The sequence below is a fragment of the Vulpes lagopus genome, chromosome 7, assembly GCF_018345385.1.
Source record: "Vulpes lagopus strain Blue_001 chromosome 7, ASM1834538v1, whole genome shotgun sequence".
Lineage (NCBI taxonomy): Eukaryota > Metazoa > Chordata > Mammalia > Carnivora > Canidae > Vulpes > Vulpes lagopus.
In genome coordinates, this window is record NC_054830.1 from 15524562 (window position 1) to 15547899 (window position 23338).

General features: G+C 52.7%; 1 protein-coding gene across 5 annotated transcripts in view; it reads right to left on the minus strand.

Moving 5' to 3' along the window:
* Positions 1-5036: 5036 nt before the first annotated feature.
* FYCO1 (FYVE and coiled-coil domain autophagy adaptor 1) overlaps positions 5037-23338 on the minus strand; it is a 72812-nt gene continuing 54510 nt past the window's right edge. For all 5 annotated transcript variants that reach the window (XM_041760797.1, XM_041760800.1, XM_041760798.1 and 2 more), the window contains exons 15-18: positions 20835-20930; positions 17023-17233; positions 10663-10772; positions 5037-8852 (exon numbers count right to left, since the gene is read on the minus strand). In XM_041760797.1, the coding sequence (XP_041616731.1) occupies positions 8777-8852; positions 10663-10772; positions 17023-17233; positions 20835-20930 (493 nt within the window). In that variant the 3' untranslated portion in view covers positions 5037-8776. The remainder of the gene's footprint in view (positions 8853-10662; positions 10773-17022; positions 17234-20834; positions 20931-23338) is intronic.

Below are 23338 nucleotides of genomic sequence, written 5' to 3' on the forward strand. Positions count from 1 at the left end.
GCTCATCGGAACTGAGCGTTTGGTTGTTTATTGTGAAATGGAGACAGCCATGAGCTGATGTGAATTTGTTTGCAAATTTTATTTTATTTTTAAAGATTATATTTATTTGAGAGAGAGAGAGAGAGAGAGAGAACGAGCAGAGGGAGAGGGAGAGGGAGAGGAAGAAGCAGGCTCCTTGCTGAGCAGGGAGCCCCACATGGGGCTCTATCCCAGGACCCTGGGGTCGTGACCTGAGCCAAAGGCAGACGCTTAACCAATGAGCCACCCAGGCTCCCGTTTTCAAATTTTAAAAGTTAACCTGGCGTGTAATAAATGTAATTCTATGGCACAGAAGGGCATCCCCTGGCACCAGCTCCAAATCCTGGACAGATCCCCCAGCCGTTTCCAGGGGCGGCCACTGCTAAGTTTCCAGCGTCCTCATGCAGAGACACGCATGACGGCGGCCCGCTGCCTAGTGTGGTGTGCGGGGGCGCGCTCCTTCCAGCCGCCCCCACCCCGTACGACACCGTCTTCCTCGCTGCTGCTCTCATAGACGATGTGTCCGTGGAGAGTCGCGCGTGTGCCGTGGTGTTACACGGTGGGCGTGTCTGGAGGAGAAGCAAGCGTTTTCCCGAGGGAGCTGGGACCAGGGCGAAAGGGAAGGCTCGATGGTCAGACTCTGAGGTGGCCTCTGCCCCTTGCCCCTGTTCGCAGAGCCACCTGGCAGTGCTCCCAGCGACAGAGGTCTCTCTTCCCACCCCCCAAGTCTGGGCGGGCCTCGGTGCTTGCTCGGGCCCACAGAACACGGTCGAAGTGATGTTGTGCCAGTTTGGAGAGGGCACGAGGCTGGGCATGCGCACTTGTGGTTCTGGAAACCTGCCCAGCACTTCCCCGAACAGGCCCGGCCATCCTGCTGGGGGTGTGAGACCATGAGCGGCAGGGCACGGTCACCTGGCCGAGGTCGTCGTAGGCCAGCCGCCCCCTGCCCCCCTTGACCAAGCAGCTGGCCACAGACGCAAGGGGGAGCGGGCCGCGACCCGCCGCCCGCCAGCCACCTGCTGGACACGGGAGAGCTCGGATGATGTGCTGCTGACCAGGACGTGCGTCAGTTCCCGGCGATGCCTGCGTCAACCTGCAGACCTGGCTGCTCAATAAATGCTTCGGGTGAGGCCGCTGGTTTTGAGTTTGCTTGTTATGCAGTAGTATAGTGGCAATAAATAACCCACGCAGCCCTTTGTGTGGATGATGCTGCCATGGCTAATCCGGCTTTATGAGAGAGGTGTTTTTTTGTTTCTTTGTTTTTAAATGAAAACAGTTTAGAGAAAACCACTCCCACAGCTGTCTCAGCTTGGTGCAGGCGTAGTAACAAGCTCTATAAATGGTTCAGACTTACCGGCTCCCCTGGGTCTTGGGCTGACCTATGGTGAGAGCCTGTGAGATTGATATTTACCACCTACTGTTATTAATAAACCGGTGCTGTGATGAGCTGATCTGCCTCCTTTTTTTCATAAAGACCTACCAGAACCCAACCCAAAGTTCCTTAGATTCTTCTTCTTCTTTTTTTTTTTTTTTTTTTTTTGCCTTATGTACTTTGGCATCCGGTAAAGCCTACTGGCCCCTTCTCAGAATGTTGTAAAATGAATAAAATAAAAGACATAGGATTACAAAGAAAACCTCTGTTGTGATACAATTCTCTAAAAATCAGAACAAATGTATGAACTACTAATATATGTGCCTTTTCATTATTAATGCATTAATTAGAATCTACCAGCAGGTCTAATAACAGCCTTCGCTTCAGAGCAGCGATGACATTTTGAGAGTCTGTGATAGCTGTTGTGTTATGTGAAAATATCTGTCCTTTCCATTGATGACAAAGCCACAGGTCTTGCTGACAAACACTAGTGTGACATGTTCTTTATATTCATGATGGAGCGAAGACCAAAGGTTTAGTTCAAAGTCAGGGGAAATATGCCATTCTGCACACCCCCCCCCCATATTCACGGGCCTTCTGACTTCTGGAGGTGGACCAGGTGAGGAGTCCACGTTCAACCCAACCTCCCCCAACAGTATCCATCACTACCAAACTCCCATTTCTTCCTGTAATCTTTAAATTTTGGACATGAGTGGAGCCACTTTGGGTTGGAGGAAGGGAATGTTTTTCCATCTAGAAATGATCTGCCAGTGAGCAACATGTCCTTGAAGACAAATGCAAGCCATAAACGAAACCATGGGCATGAAAAGATTTTACCTGCAGAACAGTTTCCTTCCAGGTGATTCCCCTGTGCTTGGGCCAGCGGGCTGAGGGAGAGGTCCTGCTTCCAAGATTTAAGGGTCGCTGGTGGAGTTAAATTGGGGGACGGATCCACGAGCTCGTTTAACCCCTCAAGTCCTAACCAAGGCGATGACGCGGCAGTGACCCTCAAGGGCCTGCTCGGCGTGGCTCACCGTCACCAGCACCACAACTGGTGGATTTGTGAGGGAAGCAGCCTGACAAACCAGACTTGTCGTGGCTGTGGATGGGTGATGCTCTCTCTGAGAACACCCCACAGTTCTGTGGAGGTCCTAGCTGCTGCAGAAGGGACGTCTCGGCAAAGATCTTGGCCCCACACATGGACCTCTTGTGCAGAGGCCTCAGTGGTGGTGGTGGTGGTGGCGGGACGGTGGCTGCTGCCCCGCCCCAGGGCCTTTCTGTGAGAGCATGGGAAGCCCTGAAGCCAACTCAGAGCCAGAGCTAGAAACGCAACTACCTTCTGTGTCTGTTTGCTCTCCTATGCTCTGCCCACCCCCCTTACCCCCTTCCTTCCTGCCTTCCTGGGAAAAGATAGTGCCTGCCCCACTGACCTGGCTCACAGGTGTTCCAGCCTCTCTGGGAAGGTTCCTTCTCTCCTTGAGGCTCAGAGGGCTCCTTGGGAGTGGAAAGCTGGGGAGGCCCCCTACCCCATGACCAAACTTTGCCTTCTCTTTGACAATTCTAGGGAGTCCCAGGCCCAAAGCCAACCCTGGCCTGGCACTGAGGCCTTCCTTTTGGCAGGGACACTCACGTGTGTCAGGTTGGCGATACCTGTCTCACTTTGTTCATTTTTTTAGCTAAGAAGACTGTTCATTCCAGGCTTCAGGTGGGGGAGCCTCGTTGGAGACAACCATAGTCCATCCGTGCCAGAAAGTGTGAGGAAGCCACACCAGGCCCCCTCCTCCCCCAGAGGGCGGAGGATAGGGGAGGGACGGGGGACAGACATCAAAGACCAGAGGTTGGCGATCACACTTGTGCTCGCCTTCACCATCCTCTAGAAACCACAGGTGTGGGAAATGTAGAAGGCTGACCTTTCTGTCAACCCTAACCCACTTTGAATGGCTTTCATAATAGCTATGCTCTCCCCCTGGTTTCTGATGGCTTCAGCGTCAACTGCTCTCTCAAAAAAAGTCCATTTGCTCATCTTGGGTGACAGGTTTCACCAATCTATTTGCTTTTCAGAGGGGTGTGGGTGGCAAGATCCTCTCACCAGATTTTTCCCACGCATCTTCAAACCGAAAGGGCTGACCTGCGGAGAGTTTCCTTCTGAGTCCCCTGGGGGAACCTCTACATCCTCCAGCACCTCCGGGGAACATGGCCAGGAGAGGCAGGGCACCTCCAAGTGCCACAGAACCTGCAGACACCAAGCTGGGCTCGGGTTCTTGGAATTGAATGTAGGGCTTGGAGAACCTGGACCAGACTTTGGTCACCTTGGGTTACTCCGTGCTTTAGCGAGTAGGGTGGGGGTGCAATGGGGATTTTGACATGGAGGCCCCTAGATCCCAGCCTCCAGTGTCACATACACAGCTCTGTGTCTCAGTTGGTTCTCATTCCAGCTCCCAGCCCACGTGGACACCAAGTCTCTGGAGAGACTGTTCTCTTACCAAAGAGCTCCTGCTGCATTGTTTTGGGCATTTGGAGAAACCAATCTTCCATAACTTCAACTGGACAGTAAGAGGCTTGACTTGAGGGCATCATTAGTACAAGATGGGGATGCAAGGGGAGCAGGATCGAGGCCAGCTCACTTCCATACTCCCCACACCTCCTCCTGCAGGGTTGCTCTTTGCCCTTCTCTGCCATAGGAATCTCAGGAGCTTCTGCCCCTGGCCAAGCTGGCCAATGGGATTGTTGATGGCCTTCTAGCTGACCAGGCATGGGGACTGACCAGTATCCTCTTTGATCTCATATGTGTTGAGCACTTTTGCATCTGCCATGGTGCTTGACACTGTGTGGTTGAGGGAAAAGAGGGAGATGAAGAAGGAAATACAGTCCTTGCCCTTGAGGGAGAGCATGGCTATGGTTACAGAAAGTACAACTTATTTTCCTATAACAGATTCAAGAAGAGGCCGCATGAGAATTTGGGAACAGGGGGACAGTTGGAGGAGGAAGGAAGGGAGATGGAGGGAAGGGGGGCTCGGGGTGTTCTGTGAGGTTCGAGGCACCCGAAGGTAGGAGCCCTTGTCATGTGGGGTGTGGGGTGAGTGTGGATGGACCGTCCAGCCCGAGCTCGATCTGAGTGGTCCAGGAGTGTCTGGGTCACATCCCCTCCAGGTCCGTGTCCGGTCATTGCTGACCCAGTGCCAGTAGCTAAATAGCAGTGGAATGGGACTTCTTCCTCTGCCAGCTGCCTTGGCCTGATGGTCTTGCCCAGCTTTGTACCATAGCTCCACTGATCACGGTTTCAGGGCATCCATGACCTTCCCCCCTGACCCTGCTGTTCCGGTAGGTCAGCAGGTGTGCTCTTTCCTTGCAGTGTCTCCGAGTAGCCCAGGAGAGCCAGGCAGCTCACGTGGTAGAGGGGGTAGCTTGGAATGATACCTTGGCTCCAGCAGGTCTGAGCACTGACATCAGGGTAGATGGGAAAGTGTCTGGATACCAGGCCACATGGCAATCTCTCAGGGTATCTGCTGGTGTGAGCCCTTTTGAAAATCCAGAGTGTACCAGTTGAGGCTGTCTCCTGGTAGGGCAACTCAACTATGAGTCTGGTCTGGGTAACTTCATCAACGGGCCTTATGTCCCAGTAGAATAAAAGACAAGGCTACTCCCCCCATGTCATAGTGTTTGCTTTATTTAAATCCTGAGGTTAAAAATAAAACCATTCCCAATGGTGCAGCAGATGCTATAAAGGAATACATTTTGAGATATAAAAGTTTCTCACCCCTATTGCGCAGGTGGGGTGTTGGCATTGGGTGTGCTTCTGGGTAATTCTTTGGCAGGTAAGAATGCAATGGGTTCCCAGACCCACTACCCCATAAGGCCTCGAGAATTGAGGATTTGTCAATCAAAATGCAATTCTGATTTGGAAGCTGCTCAACGGAGGCATGGATGTTGCTCTGCAGCCCCCAGAGGCAGGAGCATCTCTGGATAACACTCATTATGAGGTTCTAAGGAAGCCTGTTCATTGGTGATGTCTACTGAAATCTAATTTATTATCTTTAAAAAGCAATTATGGGGGAAAAGGCATTATTAATTAAGTATTCCCTATCTCCTTGGAAGAATCACAACGCAATGAGAAAAACCCCAGGTTTCCTCTAAGCAATGCCTTTCGCTCTGTGTTTTGTAAACACGGCTGGCTGGCTCACTGGTCTCTGTAAGGGTGACCGCTGGTTCTCGGAATCACAGACAGCTTCTCTCTGCTTTCACTCTCAACCCCCTGGAGCCAGGAATGGGGGTCTTACATGTAGTTATAAAGGCGAACTTTAAAAAATGAAACTCCTAAAAAACTTTAAAAATGAGCAGACATCTAACCAGTGGCCTGTAAAGCACAAATTCTGGGATTTCACCTCCAAATGGGGATTTCCTTTCATTTGAGTCTAGAATGGCTTAACCACCTTGAGGGGAGGAACAGGGAGTGGATAACTGAAAAATTTCAGAAAAACCATCCTCTTGATTTTTCAGTTATATTATGTGGTTTTTTTTTCCTACTTTACAGACCCGGTGGGGTTTTTCAGTTCCAGATTCCTTCTTGGTCTGGTTGACCTGGAGTCCAGCGGACTCCGGCCACAAGTGCACCGTGGATGCCACGATTTATCCTGACGCCCTTCCTTGCTGCAAGTGAGCATGTCTGAGAGGCTGAGTTCTCGGCAAGGTTGCTTAGTGGCTTCTGAGGCAGAGACGAACAAGGTAGCGGGATCGGTACTACAGAGCAAGTGGCTGTTATTCAGAGAGCTGGGCCATCCAGGGGCTGCCGGGTTTTCGTTTTGTTTTGTTTTGTGCTGAATAGTGATCTGGGGTCCCATTGATGATTTCTAGTGTCAGTCTACAGGCTGGGGCTACCACTTTCAATAGTTGCTCTTCATTGTCATCTGCATTTTTAAAAAGTACCTCAACCCCCAAAACCTCAGTAAAGTCGGGAACCTCTTTAAAATAGGAATAAAGCTATTCATACAAGCCACACTGAAATACGCCACCATGTTCTCTAGTTGCATAATGCACAGCAAACTCGAGCTCACACGGCAAAATAATGAAGGAAAAGTCTGTCCAGCATGAAAATAAATAGGCGACGGCATCAGGACATGGCCGCTGGGGGAGAGCAGGCGGTCCTCTGAACTACTATGGTCAATGCCCCAGAGGGTGCACACCACAAGGGGCCCCTGCTCTCCTACAGCAGGGCTGGCTTCGTGAGAACCATGTCGTTTTTAAGCTGTAGCTGGTCCCCTGCCGGCTGAGTGACAGAGGTTCGGGGGGGGGGGGGGGGGGGGGCTTGGATGGAATGTTCCAGGCCTTTCACAGGAAACACAGGAGCTGTTAGCTGCACAGGATGGTGGTGACACCATCAGCTGGCCAGTCTCCATAGCATCCTGGGAAAGTACTCGAAACAAGACTCCAGACTGCTTTGGGTTCTTTTGTTAGTTTCTTTCTTGTGGCAGACCACTAACTCCGATGACCCTTTCCAGGGGAGAGGGTGGGTTCAAAGGCAGGACAACTTGCTCTGGAACAATCCGCTGCCCTGTAGCACACCTGTGAGGACAAGTGTGAGGCTAGGGAGAGTCTCTGGGAGTCTGGCTGCTGAGCACGGTCAAGGCCTTGGCCACTGGGAGATGCTAGGGCCCCTGGTGGCTTTCTGCCAGAGGCAGCGGCTGCTCCAAGGAAAGAGCAGGACAGGTTCGGCTTCTCTCTGGGTTAATCTCTTGGGAAAATTCACCACTCTGCCCCCTGCCCTGCCTAAAATGAACTGCAAGTGGCCAAGTCCCCTATTTGAGTGAAAGTTCTGAGTTCATCACGGAGGTTATTTCCCCCTCCCTCTGCTGCACGAGTCCCCTCTGCTGGGTGGTGGCCAGAGGGGTCTGCACTGGACCTGGCCTGGGTGCCCTGACCAGTGCTCAGGCTCTCAGTACCAGCCTGACCAAGCCTGCAGGTGACAGGATGAAGCGTCCGTGTGGTGTGACTTGACTGGTCACCAGACCAGCTGGGGGACGGGCTGGGCCCAGCACTCAGATCCCCAGACACTCTGCGTGGTGCGTCTCACCTGGCCAAAGCGGTCTGCGTTGTCAGATGGCCTGCTCGCCTATGAAAGTGTCTAAGCCCTGACTTCAGGCTCCGGCCTCCGGAGGCTGCAAAGAGGCCAGCAAAGGGAAGCGGGATTCATCGGCCCTCAAGGGGAGATGGCTCCTGGTTCTTAGGGGTGGGCTGAGCCACAGGAAGTGGGCACATGAGTGCTGGGGAACAGACCAATGGGCAGTAGGGCTGAGGAGGGAACTCAAAACAGATTCATGAATTATGCCTGTTGCACCTGAGTTACCAAAGACTTTTGATAAGAAGGCTGAAGTTTCTGAAAGTGGTTCTTACCCTGATTATGATCATTAGTAAACACGTCTGCGGATGAGGCAGAGGCTCTTATACAGAGACAGCCCATCAGCTGAGGAGGGAGTCCTAAGGGCCAGCGCACAGCACTGCCTGTGCTGAGGGCGGTGCCGCGAGCCAGCGGGGGCTTCAGCCTCAGTGTGGAGACAGCCACTGCAGGACACGTCCTGTGTGTGTGGCGTCGGTTTCCCGGGCAGTCTTTAGTTCTGATTTCTAGGGCCATGTTTTGAACTACTGAGGGGCCTGCCTGAGTGAAGGGCTTTGCATGAGAGCAGACCTTCCCAGAAGGGCCAGGAGAAAGTGCAGCTAGTGGCCCCTCCAAAATGCTGAGTTTTGGAGAAGCCCCAAATTGATGGGGGCAGGAAGGGACAGAGGCCTAATGGCAAGAGGCTAGCTGGGGCTTCAGGAGGCTCCCCAGTCCACCCCGGGTTGCCCTGACTGTCACGATGGCCCTGTGAGAGGCCTTGCAGCCTGAGGACTCACAGGGTCTGGCCCGGACATCCTGGCTCATGGGCACGTAGGATGCCTGTCCCCCGCTGGGCAGAGTGGGGCGCTTCTCTCCACGAGCAGAAGTTGGGATCCCTGATCTAGCCTGGGCAACTCTCCTCGGGAGGCAGGGAGCCAGCTGTGGCTCCAGGAGAGGCTGAAGGTCTCCTGAGTGTTTAAACCTTTGGCAGAATGTCCCTTTGGGTGTGAGGACAGGTGGATCCCTAATCACTGGAAACATTGCTTGAGCCCTTAAAAGCCATGGAGGCTAAGAGTGACCGTGCGTAGTGCTAAGTACACAGCGCTCCAGACAATGCAGCTCTGAGGGGCGGCCAGAGGCCTGTCTCCCAGAGTCACACACTGGTTAGATTCGGAGCGGTTGCCCCCCGCCTTTTTTTTTTTTTTTTTTTTTTAGTGCTTTATGTGACAGGTGAGCAAGAGTAGTGTTTCCTGTGCGTAAAGTGAAACTATTAGAATCTAGAATCCAGGTGCTTGAGGCTACGGGAAATCACTTCCATCGTAGATCACAGGCCTGTCAACTGTCAAGTGATAAAACACTTTCTTGGAGACAAACCTGAGGAAACAGAAGTGGGAAAGGAGGGTATCACTCAGAGCGCCCAAAGCCCAAGGGCAGGGCAGCGGTGCCTGCTGGGGCTTCCGTGGGGGCTCCATGCATGTGGGCTGGCGGAGGGGGGCCTCTGGGAGGGCAGAGGCCTAGGTCCCTCACCTTGTTTCCTGCCTGTCCAGCAGAGCTCTACCCAGGCAAGGGTACAGGGGTCCTGGGATGTCAGCACCGACTTCCCTGGGGCTTGATACACCAATACCCTGGCTCCTGCTGCTCTGAAGCTGCTGGGGGATGTGGGAGCTTCAGGGGGGCAGTGCAGGGAGTAGACTCTGAGGAGAGGTTTCTGGGGGAGGCCCCCACTGGAGCACTGAAATCCATTCTGCTATCCACAGTTTAGAAATCTCTGGCACAGAATAAGGCTGGGGTTGGTCACAGGACTCTGGCTGCCTTCAGTGAGAACTAGGAGTCTGGTCGGGGCATGGGGACTGCCTTTTGCCCTCAATGGTGTCTCCTCGGCCCCTCCGAAAACTTGCAGGGAATCTCAATGAGGTGGTGATAAGGCTCACTGCTTCTGCAGGGGATACGGGGCTCACAGCCACTTGGAGCTCTGAAGGCAGATCTTTGGACATGCTGGGCCTGTGCCCATGAGTCCTGCTAATTCAAGGTATATTTGTGCTCATGAGGGCGTGTAGGGGAGGGGCAGGAGACGAGGAGAGGTGGGCAGCTCCTTCTCTTAGCTCCTCCTTTGGTGGATGTCTTTGGTCACAGTCCCTGGGGGTTGAAGGCCTGGATATGGTGAGGGGCGGGGATGGCACAGCTTTCTAGTTATTCTGCTAAAAGCCAAGTGGGCTGGGAAGGGTCCCCGTGTGGGGGGATGTATGTGGTCCCTAGCTCAGGGCCCCACTCACAGAGGATGTAGTTGGGTGCTGGTCAGGCAGGTCTCCTAAAAAAGGTGGCCCCAACAAAGGGCTTATGCTGAAGCCAGAAGACACAAAAGGGATGGGTCCCAGCAACCTTAACCACCCCTGTTCTGTGCCTTCATGAAGTGAGGGCCCTGGTTCATGGCAGATCTCAACCGATGTGTTCCTCTCCCCAGCTCCTTCATCGGCTGCCTTCCAGCTTGTCTCCCTACACTTCCAACTTCCTGCTTCCCTAGCCCTTCACTCCTGGATCTACATCTGGTGCTGTGATGCAGTGCTTCCCAAGACCACACTGTTCCCACTGCCATGACAAGAAGGCCCCAGGGCTCCCCCTCAACAGCTGGTCCTTGCCTTCATTTCCCCCTCCCTCCCCCCCTTCTTCTCTCCCTCCCTCCCTTCCTCTGTTTCTACTGAGCCCCTCCTTTGGGCCAGACAGTGGGAGCCTGGACATCTGAGAGGCAGGAGGGCTCTGCCTGGAGCCTGGAGGCAGGCCCCCTGGGTTCCAACCTGGCTCTACCACCACCAGCTGTGTGACCTGGGAGTGTGTTACCCACCCCCTCTCCTACCCCACCCCCGTCCTCAGTCCTTTAGCAGTGCCACGAGGAGAAAGGCAGTTCCTATGACATGGGTGTGCCATGGGGCTTAAATGAATCAGTAAGAGTGGAGGGCAGAGAACTCACCTGACATATGCTAAGTCTCTGTAAGCACTAGCCTGTATTTTATAAAATCTATAATAGACACTAGACCACCACAGTATAGGAGTCTAAGATTAAAAAAAAAACTATTAATAATCAATTACTGATGATTAAATAGTCTCTTTTAAATGTTCACTTCTGTTCTTACAGCCAGGTGGCGGGTGAATTCTCCAAGATGCTGATGAGTGAGGTGGAAACACCTACCTGGAAAAGGTGTTGTCGAAGATGAGCATGTAGATGCCTGGTGTGCGGACCTTGAGCTGGCCCTGAATGTTCTCCTTGTGGGAGCTGCATCGGGTTGTGGGGATAAGGACCTGGGAGGAAGAGAAGATCAGAAAAAGTGTCACAGAAGCCGAGATGCCCTATGGTGCCTCCAGGCAGACCCTTTATTCTGGGGAGGGAACTAGGCCCAGGGAGGCTAGGTGCCCTGTCTGAGGTGACAGTTGAGCAAGGCTGTGAGATGTGTGTGTCTGGGATCAGCCCCAGGAGTTGGGGGGAGTCTTCCACATGCCCTGCATTTGTTGATAACCTGTGGTTGGGGAGGAGGCTGTGGGCATGCATTTTACCCAGAATCATGAGCCAGTCAGGCCCCAAAGGAGTGGTCCCCAGCTTCCTCTGACCATAGCTGAAATGTTCCACCATCTGGAGGAGCAGGCCTTTTTCTGGTCTGGAAACGGGGGCTTATTCTAGGTGAAATCTTTGTGTTTGGCGGGCTCCTGTGGGACCTAGTGCTGTCCTGGGTGAGGGGTGTTTCACGGGGTAGGCCAAGCCCCAAGCCCCTGCCCACACCCATCCCTCAAGCACTTTGTGGAGCTGCTGAGCTTTGCCCTCTGGCTTGAACAGGCCCAGCTCCTCCAATTGCTTCTCACTTGGCCCTAGCAGGCTGCCTGTCCTACTGCATCCCATATGTCCCCATGGCCCCAGGACCCTCTCAACTTTCTGGGCCTAATCCTCAGCCTCCTATTTACCTTCTGCCTTCCCCAGGAATGAGAAATGAGTCCCAGGAAATATTTGCTTTCTCCAGGGCACGTTCCAAGGGCCTCAGTGTTGGGGGTAAATCTGAGGACAGGTGAATGCTGAACAGTGCCAGGAGGTGTTTGGGGGAAGGGTCTTTGGATGGCCAACCTTTCCCATGAGGGAAAGTCTAAAACCAAAGATATGGAGGGGTACCTGGCTGACTCAGTCAGTAGAGCATATGATAGGAAATGAGGACATAGGAAAATAAGACAGAGCCAACCAAGATTTTAAAAGATTTTAGAGGTGATAAACACCCCAGTGGGTTTTGTCTCAGAAAGCACCCTTAGGCCATTCACGCAGGACTGACTACACATAAGTGGTCACACAGACCAGAGGCTTTAGAGACCACAGTTAACACCTCGTTGATTCAAGCTCCTAATGTGGCAAGCTTCCCCACAAGTGAGCATTTTTATTCTTTGCAAAATTAAGTGTTAGCTCCACTCTCAGAAATATAGCTTTGTGAAATTCAGTTGTTCATTCCCTTGAAACATTTTTTGCCCTGCACAAAAGGACTGAATCCAAAATGCTCATAAAAATGTGATGGCTTTTTCAACTTACACTTGAATACCAAGGCACATTTCTTGAAACCCTACGTGTTGGCCAGAGTTCCCAAAGTAAAGTAAGTTTCCACAAAACGTTCTGCCCTCAAAAATCTTGTGGTTTAACAGAGACAGCAGATAAGGAAACATTCAGTTATAACAGTGAGCATGTCATGAGGGGAGAACCAGGAGGGGTGCCCATTGCAGCTGTGTGGTGGTGGGGGGGCATCCTGGAGGAGGCTACGCTGAGCCTGGACAAGTTAGGTAGTTGGAGGGAGCTCTGGCTGTCCCAGGGAGAAGGGAAAACATATTCAAAGACATGGGAGAAGAGCTAAGATTTGATCTCTCAAGAGATAACCAAGAATAGACAAAATACACAAGACACTGGACATCAGGCAATGGAGGACAGTGATCTTTGAGAGAACTAGGTGAGGCCTGCAGCTGCCCCAGCTCACCACTTTGAAAGGAGAAAGGAGCAACAAATAGATGGGATCAACAGAAAACAAACAGTACAATGACAGACTCAAGCCTAAGCTGATTAGTAAGTACATTAAATATAAATAGTCTAAACATCCCAAGTAAAAGGCAAAGATTATCAGGTTGACCCAACCCAAGCCCATAAGAAACAACAATTTAAATATAAAGATTCAAATAGGTTAAAAGTCAAAGCACATAAAAAGATATGTTGGGGTAGCACTAATCAAAAGAGAGCTGGATTGACTATATTAATATCAGACAAAATAGATTTGATACCAAAGGATGTGGCCAGGGATAACTTCATAATGACAGGGATGTTAATGGATCAAGATGGATGGACCAGTCCTTCACATTTATGTCCCTAATGAGAGCTTCAAACACACAAAGCAAGAAGTAGTAGAACTGCAAGGAGAAATCGGTAAATTCATAATTAACAGTTGGATATTTCAATACCCCTCAATGACTGATGGAATAACAGACAGGAGCTCAATAAGGAGATGGAAGACTTGAAGAATAGAATCAATGAACTCAATCCAACTGACATTTACAGAACACTCCACCTGACTACAGCAGGACACACCTTCTTTTTGAGTGTACTGGGGACACCTGGGTAGGCCACCTTCTAGCCCATTGGAAAAGAAAAAAAAAAATCCCACCTCATATTTAAAAGGATTCAAGTTACACAGTCTGTTTTCTGACTACAAGGGAATGAAATTAGAAATAATTGGTCTCTGGAAAATAAAGATATTTGTAAACTAAGTAACAGTTTTAAATAGCACATGGATCAAAGAGAAATAAAAAATCAGAGGGAGACCCCACAGGCATGGGAGAGAGCGTGCACAGCATGTTCCTGACACCACGGTACATATGCTCTTGTTGGGAGCTGGTGGTGGTGAGGGAGTAGAGCCCAAAACAAGCTTGGAGGGGAAAAAGATGCATGGGGAGCTTACTGTGGGTAGGACTTGGGGTAGCCACTTCTGCAGGTGGTCTCATTAAATTCCACTAATGTTCTAGTGTATTCTAATTCCACCAGGGACTGGGAATTCTGGGAGGTTGAGAATTTGGGTTTGCTTCCATGGTCTGTAACCTAAGAATTCTGACCCTGGACACTCCAGCTAGCACTCTAAGGAGCCACTAGATAGGAAGGCTGGCTGTTTCTACAAGGGTGTCTGGGCACCCCACACCTCAACCTCAGCATTTACTACCTTGATTGCAGAGCAACAACAGAGAGCTTGTTAGGGGGTCCTCTGAGGAAAGTACATTTAAAACAATATGCTTCATTTCCTTAAAACATTCTGCACCACAGACCTTTCATTCATCTCAGCTCTGCTTTTCCCACCAGGGTCAAAATCTATGAGATTTTTCTCAGGTGCCAAAGCTCACATAGATGAGGTGGTGGGAAGATGATGGGGGTCTCCGGAATAAACCTGAGGCAGGTGTCTGCTGGGTGGGCTCTGGGAGCGCCTCCCCCCAGCCTCCAGTGCCTGTATGGCAGTGCCCTGATTCATGTCATGTGTCAGCAAGACAGTCCAAAATGGTTTTATTGATATTCGGATGGGCTCCCGTGGCCCTGGGCTCTGTACAAAGCAAGGGTTCTAAGCTCAGTGGAAGAAGTGAGTCATAAAAGGCTACATAGACAAACAGGTTGGTGGTTGCTGGGGGTGAAGGTTGGAAAGTGACTGCTAGTGGGTACAGTTTCTTTTGGGGATGATGAAAATGATCTCAAATTAGAGTGGCAACAGTTACACAACGCTGTGAATGCACTGTGTATCTTAAGTGGGTCGATTATCTGGCATATGAATTATACCTCAATAACGCTGTCTAACAAACACCGAGTCAAGGGTTCTTGCTCCCAGTCCTGGTTCTTCCTCTGATTCCCAATGGCCCCAGGCAGGCTGTCCAGTTTCTCTGGCCAAACAGGGGTCCGTTGCCCAGAAAGAGGGCAGGGTCTGGGTCCTGTTCCCTGCTCCATCCCTAGGCTTCAGGACAGCAGATGCCCATGGGCAGCCTCAAGACTTTGATGGACAGTTTCTTCAGTCAAGCATCTTCCCAAAGTCACAATCTCTAATCTCAGTGTTGAGGCACAACCTTGACCTCTGGAAGGAAGCCCTTTGGAGAGGAGGCAGCCCGGGGGCGGGGCAATATCTGCTGGGTGCCTCCAGGAATGGGGCTGGCCTTTTCAGTGTGGCTCCTCTACCTGGGGTGTCTCCTGGTTTGGCCCAAGGCTCCTCCCCTGATGGCTGTCCCCCAGGTGCCTCCCACTCTCTATCTGGAATCGTGGTTATCTGTTCACTAGAGGGTGGATCTCCTCAAGGGTGGATCCCACGTTGTCCCTTCTCTCTCTAGCTCTGATGCAAACAACAGAGCCCAGGGTTTAGCAGAGGCTCAGCAGATGGCTGTGAGCAGACTCTAAGTCCCTTGTATCTACTACTCCATAATCACACCCGAGTGCTTCAATCAGTTCTGTACATGGTTTCCTGTAAGGCTCAGGCAGGTCAGGGGATCCCACAGGGAAGGCCCCCAGACAGATGCGGAGGATGCGCATCTGGGAATAGGTTCCTAGGCTGATGTCTGTCCAGGGGACATTCTGGCAGAAATAACACCCACTCCATGGTGGCTGGTGATGCTGGGCTTATGAAGGCTGAGGGCACCTGATCCCCCTTCTTGCTTGCCCCCCCGCATATGGGCTCTTTCTGCCCCCTGGCGTCACCTCTGAGAAACACACTGGTAGTTCTGAGCCCCAGAGACCACCTGGAAGCTGCAGATGAGGAAAGCTCCTCCTCCAGGTCTCCAAGCTAGAGCCCTGAATCCTGGGAGGAACCACATGGAGGAGAACCCAGGGCTGTGAGGATTTGGCGGGTGAGTGACGGAGAAAGGCGAGAGGCCCACAGCTTGGCCACATGTGAGCAGCAGGCACGGCAAAGGCCTGGACATGGGATTTAGTTCCCCCTCCCTGCCACCGACACCCACTGGTGTCTAATGTGGGAGGAAGCGGTGCTGTTACTTGGTAGGCCTTGGGCCTATGAGGACGAACAGCCAGGGGGCTGGAGGCAAGGTCCTGGTCAGTGTGGGGCTGACAAGCACACCGGTTACGGTTACCTCATCTGCAAAGGAGGACTGAGGCCTGGCCCACGTCACCCTCCCTGCATGCAGCTGGCGGGGGCTGTGTCTGCACCTGCTCCCACACCGCAAGCCCAGGACCTCCTGGGGGGCAGAGTTGGAACCTCAGGAAGGAAGGGCTCCAAGCTGGGTATGTGGTGTGGCCATGAGCCCCCCCCCAAAGGGAAGGGGGGGTGGAGTGGTTTCTAAATAAGAATAAACACGAAACTCCACAAAACAAGGCCATCTCAAGGAGGCTAGAATTCAATTTTAGGAGTGAATTTGAAGAGGACAAAAATGACAAAGCAGTCTCTATAGCAGTGAGCAGTACCAATGGGGCAGAGATGGCAGGAGAACTAGCCAGCTCCCCGCTGCCCATCCGGCCCTCACTGAGAGCCCCCTGCAGCCAGCAGCCCACATGCAGGAGGGACTCAGGGATATCTGCACACAGACCGTACAAGAGTCTCCTTCTACGTGTCTTCAAATTGCTCTCCCCCACCTTGCTTCCTGCCATCTCTGGAGCATGAAGGTTTCTGCATGGGGCAGCAGCCTGAGGTCCACTCTAAGCTTCTGTCTGTCCTTTCCAGTCCCCCCCCCCCACACACACACACAATGATTCAAATGGGGCTTGAGTTTCTACCCAAACCAGCTCCCCCTTCCCTCATGCTGAGTCAGCCTCCCACCGAATCCTGCTCGACTTTCTCTCCCGGGGCTCTGGATCCCACCCCATCTTATCTTCTCTGGCTTCCAACCCCATGAGCCAGGCCCATGGCTCTTAACCTTAGTCACTCACTGGACTTACCTGGGATGCCTGTGTCCCAGCCCTAGGGCTTCTGATTGAGCGGTGTGGCTATGGCCTCGGAGGTGGGCATTTCTAATGTGTAGCCAAGATTGAGACCCATGGTCCAGGCCATCATCAGCATCCCACGCTTATGAACAGAGATCTGCCACCAAGACTTCAAGCCCCACCACCCAAGTGACACAATGGCTAGGTGTGTCTACTGAGGTCTCTGAGGTGAGACGCCAAACACCCCAAGCTCATAACCCTTCTAATGGTGACCTGTTCGGGTTCTCCTGTTCGGGCTCTCCAAGGCTGTTAAAAAAGGGATCCCAAATCTGTATTCTCTAGTGATCTGTCCCAAGGTCAGAGGGAAGCTGTCTGACCCAGGAGCAACCTTCAGGCACCTTCAGACCTCTCTAGCCTACAGGTCTCTCCCACCCCAAGCTGGCCAAGACCAGGTGCTTTGGCTGCTGCATGGGATGCAGCCCAGAGGGCTTTCCCACCTGCCTTCCTCTGTGTCCCTGTCACAGCTGCAGCCCAAACATTCCAGGTGAGTCCTGCCCAGCAGAAGGTGGGGTGGCTACAGCCCTGCGGTAGGAGAGGTCCGCCCGAGCGCCCTGCCGTATGAGGAAGCGTAGGAGCCGTCCTTACCTTACACTGATCCAATGGTGTGTCCTCTGCCTCCTGGAAGACCACACTGAAGGAGATACTCTTAGGGTCAGAGGAGAAGACCCAGCTGATGGTGAGGCCTGCCTCAGCCACGGTGATAGGGATGAGGCTGTAGGTACTGGACCGCACAAACAGCTCCCTGTTGCTCTCTCCAAAGTTGGCGATCTCTTCTACCGTGAGGGGTAGTTTTATCCTAAGATCCAAATGCAGAGAGGGCCCTGAGTCCGCTGGCCAGGTCATCTGTGGCTCAGAGGTGGCCGGAAGCCCTGGAGGCTCCTGGGAGGCCAACCCCTGGGTTACCTTGACAGACAGGCTTAATTGTGGTGGAAACCTAGATGTGCAGCTCACGTCAGTATGAGCCCTCACTGTGTGCCTACCATGGTTCTTGGCCCCGGGACACAGAAGTAAACCACAGGGATGACAATCCCTGCCTGTGTGGGGCTGGCACGTACCCATAGGGCTGTTGGAGGTGAAGGCCGGCCTGAGGTGCTCCACGCGCCCAGGGGTGGGAAGCACACCCATCATTAGAAACTTCCAGCCCTCTCGGCTGTCCCTCTTTTCAGTGGATATCTGGGGCCTGCTGGTAGATTCCAAAGGGGCACCCTGATTTTTCTTAAACGGGTTCCAGGACCTGCCCTGGAACCTGTCTGCTGCGGGGTCTCACCCTGGGGAAGCCTGAGGTTCCTCCCCTGCAAACAGGGCAACCCTGCCCATCTGCTCACAGGTGTGGGGAGGGCCTCCGAGGATGAGCTGGATGGGAGCAGAGCAGAGCGGGGGTCCTGCGGCTGGTTCCTGACCGAGCAGCGCCCCCTCCTGGACAGAGCACGCTCGCGCGGGTCACCAGGACAGCCTCAGGGGAGGGGTGCCACCTCAGCAGGGAGAGGCCTTGGGCGAGTCTCTTCCCCTCAACTGTGAACCGGGAAGGTGGCAGCCGCTACGCGCAGGGCCCTCTGCTCGCAGGCTTCCTGTGCTAGCACCACGGCTACGGGAGGAAGCATGACACTCCCATTTTACACACAAGGAAGCCAAGATTCAAACAGGTTAAGAAACCTGGTCCAGGGCAGCCCTGGGTGGCTCAGCGGTTTAGCACCGCCTTCAGCCCGGGGCCTGATCCTGGGGACTCAGGATCGAGTCCCACGTCGGGCTCCCTGCATGGAGCCTGCTTCTCCCTCTGCCTGTGTCTCTGCCTCTCTCTCTCTGTGTGTCTCTCATGAATAAATAAATAAAATCTTAAAAAAAAAAAAAAAAAAAGAAACCTGGTCCAGGTCCCCCGGGCGCTGATATGAAGCCATCACCTGTCTGCTACACCAAACTGCCTCTTGTGGTCAAAATCTATTACTGCTCCCCTAAAGGCAGCAGCGGAAGCTAAAGCTCAGAGAGGTTAGGTAACTAGCTCATAACTGCACAGCAAGTAAGTTACGGGTGAGTTCCGTCGGCCTTCAAAGCTGTGGAGATGGATGGAAATATCCGCCAAAGCTGTGCTAGTAAGAAGAGTAATCAAGGACGAAAAAATCCAAAATGCCCTACAGAACAGCCCTGGCAAAGTCATTCCACTTTTGTGAAGCCTTAATTCAACCTAACGTTTTCCCATGTGTTGATTTAGGCTTTATTTCTAATTATGTACAAAAAGCCTTGTCCAACATTCACAATCTTCAAGAGTCTGAGAGTTAGTCAAAGGGTCTATTTTGGGAAAGAGGTCTTTCTTGTAAGGAGTGAATCTTACTGCACGACCCTATGCGCAGTCACCTGATAGAACACCCTACCGATGCCGTGCCATTTTATGATTTTACATTCCCTCACATCCAGTCATTTAGATTGTACTTTTAGTCTTTTCTTTTCTTTCTTTCTTTCTTTTTTTTTTTTTTTACCTTTCTAGACCTCATCTGTTCACTGAAAGGATGATACTCAGTCTTCCCAAAGGAGAGGTTAATAAAAACAAATCAACATCTTGCCGTCTCTGCTCAAATCTTTTTTTTTTTTTTAAGAGAGAGAGACAGAGACAGAGACAGAGAGAGAAAACACAAATTGAGGGAGGGGCAGAGGGAGACAGAATCTTAAGCAGGATCCATGCCCAGTATGGAGCCCAATGTGGGGCTCGATCCCATGACCTTGAGATTGTGACCTGAGCTGAAGTCAAGAGTCGGACGCTTAACTGACTGAACCACCCAGGCACCCCTCAAATATAACTTTAAATAAAAGGAGCCCACTATCTACAGGACCCACATCATTAATGTAAATTCTCCTGGTTTCCCTACTTCTGTCCTTGTCACTCCATAGTCATTCTCCACATGGCAACTAGAACGATCTTTTTTCAAATGTAAATCAGATTAAGTCATTCTGTTCCAAACCTCATTTTGGGGCTTCCATTTCCCCCAGATTAAAAGCCAAAGTCCTGTCTATAGCAAACAAGGGGGCCCTGATGTGACAAGGGCCTCTCTGACTCAGTTTCTCTCAATCTCTCTGCTTCAGTCACACTGGCCCTTTCCCTGTTCTTTGAACATGCCAGCTGCCATTCTGCCCCAGGGCCTTTGTACTGCCTGTTCCCTCTGCCTCAATGCTGTTCCCTCACAGAGCTGCACAGCAACTCCCTCCAGTCTTTACTTTCTTAGTGCCACTTTATTTAAAATTACAAATTCCACCCTCCCCATCCTCCTCATCCTCCTTTGTTTCTTTCCCACAGCAAGCACACCTTGTTGCACATTATGTGATTCACTTGTTTACTTATGTTTATTGTCTGTCCACCCCTGCTGGGATATAAACTAAACATGAAGGCAGGGATCTTTGTTTTGCTCACTGACATACTCCAAGGACCCAGAACATACCTGGTGCCTGCTAGGTGCTGAGTGAGTATCTGTGAGTGATTGAGTGAATCTAGTCAGTGACTACTAAGCCATTATGCAGGCATTAGACACACCACAGGAGAAAAAGAATAGGATACATGAAAATACTCATGCAGTGGTAAGTTTTAAAAGACTATGGGGGCTGGGGTGCCGGGGTGGCTCACTCAGTTAAGTGTCTGCCTTTGGCTCAGGTCACGATCTCAGGGTCCTGGGAACAAGTCCTGCATCGGGTGCTCTGCACATCGGGGCGTCCACCTCTCCCTCTACCCCTCTCCCCTACTCATGCTCTCTTTCTCTCTCTCAAATAAATAAATAAACTATGAAATAAGATGTAGAATATTTTGTGTTGAAAATTATGTAGATATGTATTTTTAAAAACCGGAAGGCTATATACGCTGAAGTGGTTTGCTTGTCTTTTCCTATTTTATACAATGAAAATGGACTGCTCTTACAGTAAGAAAACAAAACAAAGTTATTTAAAAGAAAGAAGAACACAGGGCACAGGCCTGAGAAAGGGATGGCTTAGGGGGCACGGGGAGCTTCTGAAGGTGAGGGAACTGTTCTCTGGCATCACTGTGGTCACACGGGGGTGACACTGACCCATCCTAGACCTGTGTCCCCACTCTGGGTCACACTGGGGCGTGGAGCCAGCTGGGCTCTGAGGCCCCTGAGATCATAGAAGCCCCTGGCTGGCGTGGGGCTCAGCAGGATGACTGGTGATTACACTGTATTATTTGTCAAAATCTAAGCATCGTACACATAGAGGGGGAATTTACTGTATATAAATTGTACTTTTTTTTTTTTTAAGCACAGACTGAAAGCCACCATCAGTGCCACGTCAGAGCCTCTGAGGGGCTTCCAGCTCCTCCCCAGAAGTGATGCCCTGGGGCATCCAGCTCAGTGGCAGGAGGCTGGGGGGGAGGCGGGGGGAGGGGGACGACACCCGTCACTTACATCAGTTCTCCGGACTTCAGCAAGCAGATCTCGGCATCCTGTCCCAGCGGCATGTCTTCAGTGTCCTCAGGGGTGAGCGAGGTTGACATGGTATCCCTGAAATGTCATACACAAGAAGGCACAGCCATTTGGTCATCAGCATGCGGGGTCCCACACCCTGGGGTCCGCAGCGTCGGGGTCAAGTAGCCAACTGCAGAATGCATGGGATCCTTTGGTCACAGAGGCCACGACAGGGTGTCTGGCAGGCTCTCCAGGGACTGGCAGAGGGGCCAGGCCCAAGCAGGCAGGACAGGGAGAAGTCAATGGGGCTGCCGTGACTTCCCCAGCGTCTTTCCTGTGGGTGTGGGGAGGGGCTGCACACAACTCAGGCCACCCTCCTACCCCACGCCAGTGGAGTATGGTCAGCAGCACCCTGGCCAGCCAAGCCTGCTCTGGCCCATCTCTGGGGGACAAGGACAGACCCCCAGGAAACAGCATGGGCCAAGGGGGAGCAGTGGGACAAAGCCATGGACAGAGAGTGGGCCTACGCCGCACGTCGTCTTTCACTCATGACCCAGTCAGCGCGGACACAGCGTGCTTCCCACGGCGCTCCGTGGAACCCCAGGGCCGGGGCGGAGGGCCCCACACGCTCCCCCTCACGGAGCCCCTGCACACTAGACAGGAAGTTCGAGGCTCTAGGAAGGCAGCAAGGACATCTACTGGACTTGAACCCTAGCGCTCCTGTACTTATTTGATCACGGAACATTTTAAACTCCTACTGAACTGCTTACTCTGGGAACAGAGACGGCAGGCCTCCTTCAATGACAGGGACACAGGGCCCAGGCGGCTCCTGAGATGGAGGCCAGAGCCCCACACCCCGACTCCAGCTCACTGCGCATCCTGCCAGAGCCCCACATGTCTGGCTCAGCGTCTGTCATCTCTGCGTCAAGCTGAACCAGCTCGAGGTGCTCTGCTCAGAGGAAGCTTAGTCCAGAAAGGAAGAATTATCTGCCCCAGGGTCTAAGTGTGAATAAAGACCATCTCCCACCTAGCACAGCTTCTTCCTAAAATATCACAATAACCCCCTTCCCAGATGTCTCTGGGGTGAGATCAACGTGCCCCAAACTGTCCCCCTCCCACCTGTGACAGGTACCCCTGAGCTCTCACCAGCTTGGCCCTGGGGACACTCATTCGACCCCTGAGGCCCTGAGGGAACGGGAGCGAACTCAGTCCTGCTCCACCCCACCCACTGGTGAAGTGCCCGGTGATGTCGGCCCAGGTCCACGCTGGAGTGGGGGGATGCGGGCACGAGCCCCACCCCGCAAACGCCCTCCATCTGAGTCAGCAACACACGCACACACAGCTGGAGGGAGATGCTCTCGGCACACAGAGCGGCCCAGGCAAGGTCAGAGGCCGGCAGCAGGCATCCGGATCTCGTGCTCGCACGGCTCCCCCTCCACCACCTTCGCACCCACTCGGGCACCAAGCTCACAGCTCCACCCGGTGTGCGGCCTTGACTTGTGCCCGCAAATGACAGTATGTCTGGACTGCGTGGCGTGCCACCCAGAGCCGTGCCTGGGATGGGCTCTGCAGGATTCCCAGCCAATTCCTGCGCTCAGGTGAGCTCAGGACCTACCCTCGTACCATCTCTGGGACATCAGAAATTCAAGACTGCTCAGCAGCTGCACCCTAAGGCTCACAGAACTTCTGCTGGAGGCGGCAACTACCACCTCTGCCTGGAAGTGATTCCCAGCACACTGCTGCTCACATTTCACTGCCAGGAGCGTCCCATGGCCAAGCCCGCTGCCCTGGGGGCTCCTCCTTCCACAGGGAGAGGTATGGTCACCAAGGGATAGGGATGTACAACCTGCCCACGGGGAGGGGCTGCAGATAGTCTACCAGTCTACGTCCTGTGTCTCAGGCCAAGGCTCCACACTCTGTTGGTAGGACCTCACAGGACCTGAAGGTCCACCGGCTGAGCACCCACGGGTAGTTCAGAGGTGGCAAAATTCAGCGAGTCTCCCCCAAGCCTGTCCTGGCCGTCACTCAACTATGGGGATGGGAACATCTGCAAGGAGTCAGGAGTGCACCTGCATGAACGGTCCTGCACCCTGAGTCTGGGACAGGCAGCTTCACCAGGGGCTCGCTCATGCACAGGCATCCGCGGCCTGCTCCCACCCTGCATGCTCCTCCCACTCCTGTCACAGCCTTGGTCACGCAGGGCCTTACTTATCTCTTTTTGAGTCCTCTCTCTCCTGGACTGAGTGCCCTTTGGAAGCAGGGGCTGCAGCTGCGCTGTTCCTACCTCATAGGACTGGCATGCTGCGGGCTGGCCGGTGTCATTTGCAGGAGCCAAACAACGTATGTGCTACTTGCTAAGTGGTATACGTGGGGGTGTAAAACGTTAGTGTGGAAATGCAGGAAGGGGCAGAGGCATGTTGACAAAGTCGAGGATAGAACCGAGGCTGGATCCCTGGAGGATGAAGACTTGGAGTCACGCATGGAGCGTGGAGCAGCAGATGCTG